The sequence below is a fragment of the Chanodichthys erythropterus genome, chromosome 14 (assembly GCF_024489055.1).
Source record: "Chanodichthys erythropterus isolate Z2021 chromosome 14, ASM2448905v1, whole genome shotgun sequence".
In the NCBI taxonomy this organism is placed as follows: domain Eukaryota; kingdom Metazoa; phylum Chordata; class Actinopteri; order Cypriniformes; family Xenocyprididae; genus Chanodichthys; species Chanodichthys erythropterus.
This window is the reverse complement of record NC_090234.1, coordinates 12,641,452-12,654,000: the sequence shown is the minus strand read 5'-3', so window position 1 is coordinate 12,654,000 and position 12,549 is coordinate 12,641,452. Positions and strand designations below refer to the sequence as shown.

At 40.7% G+C, this 12,549-nt stretch overlaps 1 protein-coding gene across 1 annotated transcript in view; it reads right to left on the bottom strand.

The window, feature by feature from the left end:
• LOC137035722 (anosmin-1) overlaps nucleotides 1-12,549 on the bottom strand; it is a 73,449-nt gene that overhangs the window by 23,428 nt on the left and 37,472 nt on the right. The window contains exons 5-6 of the mRNA XM_067409275.1: nucleotides 5,506-5,690; nucleotides 1,997-2,126 (exon numbers count right to left, since the gene is read on the bottom strand). Of these exons, the coding sequence (XP_067265376.1) occupies nucleotides 1,997-2,126; nucleotides 5,506-5,690 (315 nt within the window). The remainder of the gene's footprint in view (nucleotides 1-1,996; nucleotides 2,127-5,505; nucleotides 5,691-12,549) is intronic.

Genomic DNA, 12,549 nt, shown 5'->3' with positions numbered 1-12,549 from the left:
AATAATAACACTGCAGGTGAACTGAGAAAATTTACCAGTCATGAAATGGTTGTTGATTTATTTTTAATAAATTATATATTTTTTGTCTTTGTGATAATGGAATTATTTGGCTGTTTTATATTTTATTTAATTGTATATTTTTATTTAATATTTAATAAATTGTAACTTTTTCCATCTAATGATTTATTTGATTTTATTTCTGATTTATTTCAAATAACAAAAATGATTTTTAAATATTTCTAGTAATAATTAACAATAATAACACTACAGGTAAATTGAGAAAAAATTACCAGTTTTATTTATTATTATATTTTATTAAAAAATATTATTTATAATTAAAATAAACATATTTTAGATATAAATTAAATTATATATTTTTGAGTTTGTGGTAATGAAATAATTTGGCTGTTTTATATTTTATTTCATTTTATATATTTTTATTTAATATTTAATAAATATTATACTAATATTTATTATTACTAATATAATATTATATTTTATTTTATTTATTTGTTGCAAATAACCAAAATGATTTTACAACACTACAGGTAAACTGAGAAAATGTACCAGTCATAAAATAGTAAGTTTTATTTATTTATTTTTTAAAAATATTTTATAATAATAAATAATAGAATAAATAAATAAAATTTTATATTTTTGTCTTTGTGATAATAAAATAATAATATTTTATTTTAATTAATTATATGTTCTATTTAATATTATAACTGTACTCATGTATATTTGAAGCGGCGCATTTATCTGTCACTCAGTCTCAATACAAATTTAATAAGAAATAAAAACAGCATGTTGTCTGATATAGCGAGTTTTCTGAGCAGATCTGAATGTGACGGTGGTGTTGTCCACTGCGAGCAGGATATGATGTCATCCTGTGTAGAGGAAGTAAAGTCAGGCAAATGGGATTTTAATGGAAAATGGCCCAATCTAGAGGCCCGTCTGCACCTGAACACCAGACGCTCATCCAGAGGCGACACGCATACATAATCAAGTTTCTGCTAATTGCTTCAACAAGGGATGTTAGCACAAAAATCAGCTGATCTGACTGAATGTGGTTCGAATAACTCATTAATTCCACAGTACTCGCTGATTGAATAATAAATCATCACTGATGTGAGAACAGAGCACTAACTGAAGAGGTTATATATAAGAGGACGAGGGCCTCAAATCCTGCCGGGAAGTCGCTGCTTATGAGTTTGTAAGTCATAATTACAGAGGTGGAATAAACAAGATTATGATCCTGTGAGGCCGCGGGCACCAGATGATGTCTAAATAACAAGAAATTACCCTGCAATATGAGAAATAACGGCAGAATTAACATAAATAAAGCCACGGAGTTGCAATTTGCAAAATAAAGGTTTACAAGAATGAAAACAAATACATTTCAAAACATCTCAGCTGCAAGAAAGTGTTCAGTTCGTTCGTTTTCAGGACAGAAACACTCATTTCACTGTATTTATTTATACATATACATATATATATATATCCCTCCAAACCTGTACTCTAACTGTTATCGAACAGAAAAGCAATTTTCTTTTTAGTTTTACAGAGAAAAAATAACATCATACAAGTTTGCAACAATATGAGGGCCAATAAATAGTGACAGAATTTTCATTTCTGTGTAAAATATTATTTTAATAAAGTCTTTTATGTGGGATTTTTACAAGGCAGTACTTTCAGTCGCCTAATAAACTGCATTTATGAACTGATTTTGAATGTAAATTATATTTTTCCTAGAATCACGGGAGAAGTGAATTTTAACACCCAAGCAAACAAATAAAAAGGACACATTATTTGGCTCATTTAAGCTTTTCTAAATCAGGCCTACATGTCCTTCGGCAGCTCTGAACGACGAGCGGCTCTGTCGTAAAACTCTTGGCTAAAACGGGCCATTAGAGCAGAAGATAAAAGGCTTTTCCACCTGCCTGCGCAGTAAATCACGAGGATTTCAGCTGTCCGGAGGCCACCAAGGAAGACTCACCTCGGGACGAGCGGAAGTGCTTGCTGGGGGCCGTGAACCCGCGGGTGCCGTGAACGTTGACCGCCGCCACGCGGAACTGGTACCACCTGCTCGGCCTGACGTCGCTCAACAGGACACGCTCTTCAGCAATCTGAGGGTCACAAAGAGTAAAAGGTCATGGCCTGAGGTCGCGGGGTCACGTACATGTGCCTCGGAATATGAGTTTGGAATCTGATCTATTTTAAAAGATGAAAGAGAATGAGATTAAAGGTTGAGTCGAAGAAGGACTGGAGAGACTTTATTAAACACTGCACTTTCTAACTCACTGTTTCTGTCTTGTTTTCCAGCACAAATATCTAAACATTCTTAAATCAAGAAGAGAAATGACTGAAGATATGAAGTCTTGTATGCTGAAGAATTATCAAAATTAAGTGAGTATTTTCTTAAAAAAAGAAAAAAAATTAAACAATTATGTTACGTTTTTGTAACTAATAAAGCATCTCTACAGAAGACAATAGTGTCATTATTCAGCTCAGCTCAGTTCCGTAATTGTCGACGTTGCAGTCTATTATGAAATAAATTCAATTTCCACGCCCCAAACTCTGTCTGCTACAGTAGCCACACCCCAAACTCTGTCTGCTACAGTAGCCACACCCCAAACTGTCCGTCTGCTACAGTAGCCACACCCCAAACTCTCCGTCTGCTACAGTAGCCACACCCCAAACTCTCCGTCTGCTACAGTAGCCACACCCCAAACTGTCCGTCTGCTACAGTAGCCACACCCCAAACTCTCCGTCTGCTACAGTAGCCACACCCCAAACTCTCTGTCTGCTACAGTAGCCACGCCCCAAACTCTGTCTGCTACAGTAGCCACACCCCAAACTCTCCGTCTGCTACAGTAGCCACACCCCAAACTGTCCGTCTGCTACAGTAGCCACACCCCAAACTCTCCGTCTGCTACAGTAGCCACACCCCAAACTGTCCGTCTGCTACAGTAGCCACACCCCAAACTCTCCGTCTGCTACAGTAGCCACGCCCCAAACTCTGTCTGCTACAGTAGCCACGCCCCAAACTCTCCGTCTGCTACAGTAGCCATGCCCCAAACTCTCCACCTGTTACAGTAGCCACGCCCAACACTCTCCGTCTGCTACAGTAGCCACGCCCCAAACCCCCCATCTGCTACAGTAGCCACGCCCAAAACTCTCCGTCTGCTACAGTAGCCACGCCCCAAACTGTCTGCTACAGTAGCCACGCCCCAAACTCTCCACCTGTTACAGTAGCCACGCCCCAAACCCCCCCATCTGCTACAGTAGCCACGCCCCAAACTCTCCGTCTGCTACAGTAGCCACGCCCAAAACTCCCCATCTGCTACAGTAGCCACGCCCCAAACTCCCCATCTGCTACAGTAGCCACGCCCAAACTCCCCATCTGCTACAGTAGCCACGCCCCAAGCTGTCTGCTACAGTAGCCACGCCCCAAACTGTCTGCTACAGTAGCCACGCCCCAAACTCTGTCTGCTACAGTAGCCACGCCCCAAACTCTGTCTGCTACAGTAGCCACGCCCCAAACTATCCACCTGCTACAGTAGCCACGCCCCAAACTCTGTCTGCTACAGTAGCCACGCCCCAAACTCCCCATCTGCTACAGTAGCCACGCCCCAAACTCCCCATCTGCTACAGTAGCCACGCCCCAAACTCTCAGTCTGCTACAGTAGCCACGCCCCAAACTCCCCATCTGCTACAGTAGCCACGCCCCAAACTCCCCATCTGCTACAGTAGCCACGCCCCAAACTGTCTGCTACAGTAGCCACGCCCCAAACTATCCACCTGCTACAGTAGCCACGCCCCAAACTCTGTCTGCTACAGTAGCCACACCCCAAACTCTCCACCTGTTACAGTAGCCACACCCCAAACTCTCCGTCTGCTACAGTAGCCACAACCCAAACTCTCCGTCTGCTACAGTAGCCACGCCCCAAACTCTCCACCTGTTACAGTAGCCACGCCCCAAACCCCCCCATCTGCTACAGTAGCCACGCCCCAAACTCTCCGTCTGCTACAGTAGCCACGCCCCAAACTCTCCACCTGTTACAGTAGCCACGCCCCAAACCCCCCATCTGCTACAGTAGCCACGCCCCAAACTCTCCGTCTGCTACAGTAGCCACGCCCCAAACTGTCTGCTACAGTAGCCACGCCCCAAACTATCCACCTGCTACAGTAGCCACGCCCCAAACTCCCCGTCTGCTACAGTAGCCACGCCCCAAACTCCCCATCTGCTACAGTAGCCACGCCCCAAACTATCCACCTGCTACAGTAGCCACGCCCCAAACTCTCTGTCTGCTACAGTAGCCACGCCCCAAACTGTCTGCTACAGTAGCCACGCCCCAAACTATCCACCTGCTACAGTAGCCACGCCCCAAACTATCCACCTGCTACAGTAGCCACGCCCCAAACTATCCACCTGCTACAGTAGCCACGCCCCAAACTCTCCGTCTGCTACAGTAGCCACGCCCCAAACTGTCTGTTACAGTAGCCACGCCCCAAACTATCCACCTGCTACAGTAGCCACGCCCAAAACCCTCAGCCTTCTAAAGTGGCCACGCCCCAAACTCCCCATCAGTAGCCACACCCCAAACTCTCCGTCTGCTACAGTAGCCACGCCCAAAACTCCCCATCTGCTACAGTAGCCACGCCCCAAACTACCCATCTGCTACAGTAGCCACGCCCCAAGCTGTCTGCTACAGTAGCCACACCCCAAACTGTCTGCTACAGTAGCCACGCCCCAAACTCTGTCTGCTACAGTAGCCACGCCCCAAACTATCCACCTGCTACAGTAGCCACGCCCCAAACTCTGTCTGCTACAGTAGCCACGCCCCAAACTCCCCATCTGCTACAGTAGCCACGCCCCAAACTCCCCATCTGCTACAGTAGCCACGCCCCAAACTCTCAGTCTGCTACAGTAGCCACGCCCCAAACTCCCCATCTGCTACAGTAGCCACGCCCCAAACTCCCCATCTGCTACAGTAGCCACGCCCCAAACTCTGTCTGCTACAGTAGCCACGCCCCAAACTATCCACCTGCTACAGTAGCCACGCCCCAAACTCTGTCTGCTACAGTAGCCACGCCCCAAACTATCCACCTGCTACAGTAGCCACGCCCCAAACTATCCACCTGCTACAGTAGCCACGCCCCAAACTCTGTCTGCTACAGTAGCCACGCCCCAAACTATCCACCTGCTACAGTAGCCACGCCCCAAACTCCCCATCTGCTACAGTAGCCACGCCCCAAACTGTCTGCTACAGTAGCCACGCCCCAAAATGTCTGCTACAGTAGCCACACCCCAAACTCTCCACCTGTTACAGTAGCCACACCCCAAACTCTCCACCTGTTACAGTAGCCACGCCCCAAACTGTCTGCTACAGTAGCCACGCCCCAAACTCTGTCTGCTACAGTAGCCACGCCCAAAACTCTCAGCCTTCTAAAGTGGCCACACCCCAAACTCCCCACGCCCCAAACTGCAGTTGCATGACTGACCTGGGCAACATCCTGCCACTGGGTGGCGTCATCTTCACTGGGGTGGATGCCGAAGTTCCAGCGCCGCTGAAGCACGTAAAGCACAGGTTCTACAGAGACGTTGAACCGCGACGACCAGCGAACTTCGAGTTGTCCCGACGGCTGCTCCGAAAACACCAGCTCCTTCCGCGGCTTCAGAGGAGATCCTGTGAGAGCCAAAGACAGACAATCACACATAATATCACCTGAAAATACTATACACGAGTGCTGACTGAGATGCACATTTACAATAAAAAGACCAAAATAAAAGAGAAAGAGAAAAAATGTAAATAAAAAGAGAAAATAATCCAATCTTTCATTTGTAAAGTATTTCATTCACAGGGTTAGACAAAACTAGACATTATCGCATGATTATTTAAAATATAAAATTGTTTAATTGAATGTGCAATAGTTAAAAATAACTCATGATAAATGATGATATAATGTGATGCTCTCATAACTGCACTGAACCTCCCGTCTGCTGCTGACTTTAACCCTCAAAGACATTTGAAAGTCTTCCATATGTAATAAATTAAAGATTTATTAAGTACAAAGCTTTGAGAAGGAGAAAATGTTCTGCTCCGTGTCTTTCCTCGATTCGTTACAGCTGTGATGGAGCGCTGCTGATTGAGCAGCAGACATGAAGGACTTCATGAAGCTCAAAGATCTTCCACACGTCTCCGTAAATCAGCTGAGCTCTGGTGAACGTGTGTCTCTTGAGACGACGTTTCCATCGGAGAACAGCGCAGGAGATGAGGACATACTTCACTACATTCAATTTAAAAAAAATTCAATTTCAATTTTAGCTTTTTTTTTTTTTATGTTTTTGTAATTTTTATTATTTTCTTTTAAATAATACTTATTAAGATTAATTTTTGGCTTTAGTTTTTATTTATTAGCACTGGTGGCATCTTAATAGCAATAAAACGTAATTCTCAACATCTTGACTGCATTACAATCAGGGTGGCGAATACAACATGAATGAACATTTTCAGAGTGGATGAAGAAAATCAAGGGCTGAAAATATGATGGCAGCAGTGGTGTTGAAGGCCACAAGTCGAACAGCAGCTGTACTGCATTGTGCTGCGGTTTCACAGCTCCAGCACGTGTGTGACGTCTGATCCAAACCCCAGCGCTCCAGTAAAACCCCACAGCGATCCGCGACTAACCGCTTCTGCCACACATTCACACACTCGCTCCGACTGAGATTCATCCAGTGATCACACATGAACCTCCACAGGTGCACGCCATCTCCTCCACAACACACAGCGATGCGACCCCTCTTACTGCTGTGAAGTATTCCTGCCGCTCGTGACGGGAAGGTCATGGGTTCGATTCCCAGGGAATGCATGGACTAAAGAAATGCAGACCTTGTCAGCCAGATGCATGAATGCAAACGTAAATGCTATCCTCAAAAATAAAATAAAAAATCTTTCTTTTTGTCGAATAAAAAGAGGAGACAAAATATATTTTAACAAGCCTCTACGAGCTTTCCTGCTTGCGGTTGCCAGATTTCAAGATTTTAAATCCCTCAATCAGTGTTTTTCTCAGTGTTTTTCTTAATCTTTCTTAATCAGTGTTTTTCTTAATCTTAGTAAACTGGCAACCATGCGCACATGCTCCCTCTACACTGCGGAAGACGCGCCGATGATGAAGTAAGCTGGAGTTCAGCAATCGCCATTTGAGAGATTCTGCTATTCAGCTGCGACTAAATCTGCCATCAAACCTTCAGTGATGAACCGTCATAAATCCAAACATGCATGATTTAACATGTTGCTAGCATGATTTATCACATTGCTAACATGATTTAGCATTCTGCTAGCATGATTTAAAATGTTGCTTAAATGATTTAATACGATGCAAGTATGTTTCTAACATGATTAGTTTAGTTTAGCATGTTGTTAACATAATTTGGTACATTGCTAGAATGTTTTAACATGTTGCTAGCATGATTTATCACATTGTTAGCATGTTTTTTAACATGATTTAACACACTGATAGCATGTTTTACAATGTTGCTAGCATGATTTTGCCTGTTGCTAGAATGTTTTAACATGTTGCTAGCATGATTAAGCATGTTTCTAGTATGTTTTAACATATGGTTAGCATGTTTCTGCATGTTGATAGCATGATTTAACACGTTGCTGGTATTGTTTCTGCATGTTGCTAGATTTATCTCACGCTTTTAACATGCTGATTTAAAACGCTGCTAGCATGATTTAGGCTAGCATGTTTTAGAACATTGCTAACATGTTTTTGCATGTTGATAACCTGATTTAGCACATTGCTAGCATGTTTCTGCATTTTGATAACATGATTTATCACATTGTTAGCAGCATGTTTTAACACATTGTTAGCATGTTTCTGTATGTTGATAACATGATTTAGCACGTTGTTAGCATGTTTTAACATGTTGTTAGCATGATTTAGGCTAGAATGTTTTAACACATTGTTAACATGTTTCTGCATGTTGATAACATGATTTTACATGCTGTTAGCATGATTTAACACATTACTAGAATGATTTAACATTTTGCCAGCATGTTTCTGCATGTTGCTAGCATGATTAACACGCTGCTAACTTGATTTAGGCTAGCATGTTTTAGCACATTACTAGCATGTTTCTGCATGTTGATAACATGATTTAGCACGTTGTTAGCATGTTTTAGCACATTTGCTAACGTTTCTGTATGTTGATAGCATGATTTAACATTGCAAGCATGATTTACACATTTAACACACTGTTAACATGTTTAAGCATGCTGCTAGCATGATTTATGCTAGCATGTTTTAACACATTTCTAACATGTTATCAACATGCAGAAACATGCTAGCCATGTGCCAAATCATGTTATCAACATGCAGAAACATGATTTGGCACATGGCTGGCATGTTTTAGCACATTTCTAGCATGTTTCTGCATGTTGCTAGCAAGTTTTAGCACGTTTCTAGTATTATTTAGCATGCTGTTGGATGGACGGATCTTAAATACTCAGCAAGAGTTCGAGTTTTAAAGTTTTGACCCCTGCAATGACAGTCAATCTTTCATAGATTTGATCGGCAGGTTACTGAAGGTCTGAGCCAAGTTTAGTGGTCACAGCTAGAACAGTTTGGGTCACAATAATTTTAGAATTTTGTCCTCAGAAGAAGAAGCAGCAGCTTAAATAGTAGATCAGTGTGTTGGCTTTGTCAACCCAACATAAATGCAGCGGCAGTGTTTTTGAAGCCGGAGCAAATAAGAAGCGTTACGTCACGCGTCAGATGCAGTGGACGGACCTCACAGGGCGTCAGGGACGAAACCTCAGCGCTCATCCGTCCGTCGGAGACTAAAGGAACCGCTCTGTCTCTGGGTCAGAGAGACAAGCAAGGTTACAGTCAGCCACCTGCAGCAACATCTGAGAGCGATCTACAGCACTAGAAACAGTCACTGCTCAATTGAGCCTGTTAATGGTTTCCAGCATCTTCTATCCGGGCCTCACCAGAGCGATGACACAGAGAGAAACAATTACGCTTCTGACACAAACGAATCATGTTGATTGGGTTTGGATTTCAATAAAAGGCTTTATGGCTTTCTGCAAATGAGGGGGAACCAGTAAATCTGACATTAATAAGGATTGTGCAAGACAAACCGTAAAGATTCCTTCGCTTGCCTGGAGAAACGAAGAGAGCAGACACTTTCAGAGGTCATGTTTCGGCTCATTCTGTGAGTATGAATCACGCCGTGGTTTTATCATCTGACGCAAACAAATTTGAATATGAGCAATTATAAACTTAAATAGAAAAATCTTTGAGCTACTCATGACTTTATACATGCTACTGATTAAAGGTTTGGAATAATTCGTTTTTTTTTTAAAGAGTCTCTTCTATGGAGCCCAGCACATGACATGCAAGAAAAAAAATAAATCGTACACACGATTTACTAAATAGTGCTCATGATTTATTATTTCGCTCCCTCAGTTTACTAAACGTGCTCATGATTTACTATTTCGTTCCCGCGATTTACTAAAACGAGCACACAATCTACTATTTCGCTCCCTCAATTTACTAAAACGTGCGCACTATTTACTATTTAGTTCCCTCGATTAACTAAAACGTGCGCACTATTTACTATTTCGTTCCCTTAATTTACTAAAACGTGCTCATGGTTTACTATTTCGTTCCCGCAATTTACTAAAACGAGCGCACTATTTACTATTTAGTTCCCTCGATTAACTAAATTGCGCACATGATTTACTATTTCATTCCCTCGATTTACTAAAACGTGCACATGATTTACTATTTCATTCCCTCGATTTACTAAAACATGCGTATGATTTACTATTTCGTTCCCTCGATTTACTAAATCATGCGCGATTTACTATTTCATTCCCTCGATTTACTAAATCATGCACGATTTACTATTTTGTTCCCTCGATTTACTAAAACGTGCGCATGATTTACTATTTCGTTCCCTCGATTTACTAAAACGTGCACATGATTGACTATTTTGTTCCCTCGATTTACTAAAACGTACGGATGATTTACTATTTAGTTCCCTCGATTAAATAAATCGTGCACATGATTTACTATTTCGTTCCCTCGATTTACTAAAACGTGCGCATGATTTACTATTTCGTTCCCTCGATTTACTAAAACGCACGTATGATTTACTATTTCGTTCCCTTGATTAACTAAATCCTGCACATGATTTACTATTTCGTTCACTTGATTTACTAAAACGTACGTATGATTTACTATTTTGTTCCCTTGATTAACTAAATCGTGCACATGATTTACTATTTTGTTCCCTCGATTAAATAAAACGTGCGCACTATTTACTATTTAGTTCCCTCGATTAACTAAATAGTGCGCACAATCTACTATTTCGTTCCCTCGATTTACTAAATTGCGCACATGATTTACTATTTCATTCCATCAATTTACTAAAACGTGCACATGATTTACTATTTCGTTCCCTCGATTTACTAAAACGTGCGTATGATTTATTATTTCGTTCCCTCGATTAAATAAATCGTGCACATGATTTACTATTTCGTTCCCTCGATTTACTAAAACGTGCGTATGATTTATTATTTCGTTCCCTTGATTAACTAAATCGTGCTCATGATTTACTATTTCGTTCCCTCGATTTACTAAAACGTACATATGATTTACTATTTCGTTCCCTTGATTAACTAAATCGTGCACAATATTTACTATTTCGTTCACTTGATTTATTAAAACATGCTCATGATTTACTATTTCGTTCCCTCGATTTACTAAAACGTACGTATGATTTACTATTTTGTTCTCTTGATTAACTAAAACGTACGTATAATTTACTATTTCGTTCCCTTGATTAACTAAATCGTGCACAATATTTACTATTTCGTTCACTTGATTTATTAAAACATGCTCATGATTTACTATTTCGTTCCCTCGATTTACTAAAACGTACGTATGATTTACTATTTCGTTCCCTCGATTAACTAAAACGTGCGCACTATTTACTATTTAGTTCCCTCGATTTATTAAAACATGCTCATGATTTACTATTTCGTTCCCTCGATTAACTAAAACGTGCGCACTATTTACTATTTAGTTCCCTCGATTAACTAAATCGGATGCACAATTTACTATTTCGTTCCCTCGATTTACTAAAACGAGCGCACAATCTACTATTTCGTTCCCTCAATTAACTAAATCGTGCACATGATTTACTATTTCGTTCCCTTGATTTACTAAAACGTGCTCATGGTTTACTATTTTGTTCCCTCAATTTACTAAAAGGAGCGCACAATCTATTATTTCGTTCCCTCGATTAACTAAATCGTGTGTTCGATTTACTATTTCGTTCCCTCGATTTTCTAAATTGCGCACATGAATTACTATTTCATTCCCTTAATTTACTAAAACGTGCGTATGATTTACTATTTCTTTCCCTCGATTAAATAAATCGTGCACATGATTTACTATTCCGTTCCCTCGATTTACTAAAACGTGCACATGATTTACTATTTCGTTCCCTCTATTAAATAAATCGTGCACATGATTTACTATTTCGTTCCCTCAATTTACTAAAACGTACGTAAGATTTACTATTCCGTTCCCTCGATTTACTAAAACGTACGTATGATTTACTATTTCGTTCCCTTGATTAACTAAATCGTGCGCATTATCCATGGCTCTTGCTGATTCAATTGCATCCTATGATGTCATTTCCATCATTAAAATTTTTCCACCATTTTGTATTTTCCGAAAATCCTACTTTTTTGAACTCCTCCTAGAGCATTTGTCCAATTTGCACGACATTTGTGAACAAAAATTGATCGGCCTATCCGTTCTCATATAGCGTGTCAACGAATTTGACGGCAAACACACAAATATGGATTTGATGCTGTAACTTCGCAATGATTTTGTGTATTGACACTAAACTTAGTATATGTCATTACAGGCATGACTTGGGAGTACATGCACAGTATCGTCACAGCACCACCTACTGGTGCCGAGATGAAAAATGGCTATTTTTGCTTAGAACTTTTGAATGCCTTCTCCTAATGATTTCCTTAGATTCCTTGAGGCATGCCAATTTGAACAATATACAATTTTCTTTGGTCGGCCATTTTGGGCGTCGGCCATTTTGAATTTTGTCATAAAATGCTGTGTTTTACGAATGAACATATAGTTACGAAACTCGGTATGATTTAATGAGGCTACGTTCTTAGAGGACCTGTAAAGTTTTAGGTCAGTGGTCAAGAGATATACTGAAATTTATGAAAATGCTTATAACATAAGAAAAATGAGACCTATTGTCATTTAACTTAGATCATTAGATTTGTTGGCTTATATCGAGTCCTACGATATCAAATTTGCCATATTCTACCATACTTAATGTCCGCCATATTAAATTTTATTCAAAACCTACTTTTTCAAAAGTTATTAAAAGATTTTTGACAGACCCAACCGTTGTTTTATACTGCGTCAACAAATTTGACTGTCATTCTGCTTTGAGTTTCGTCAAAGCGCCACCTACTGACGCTGTGACCT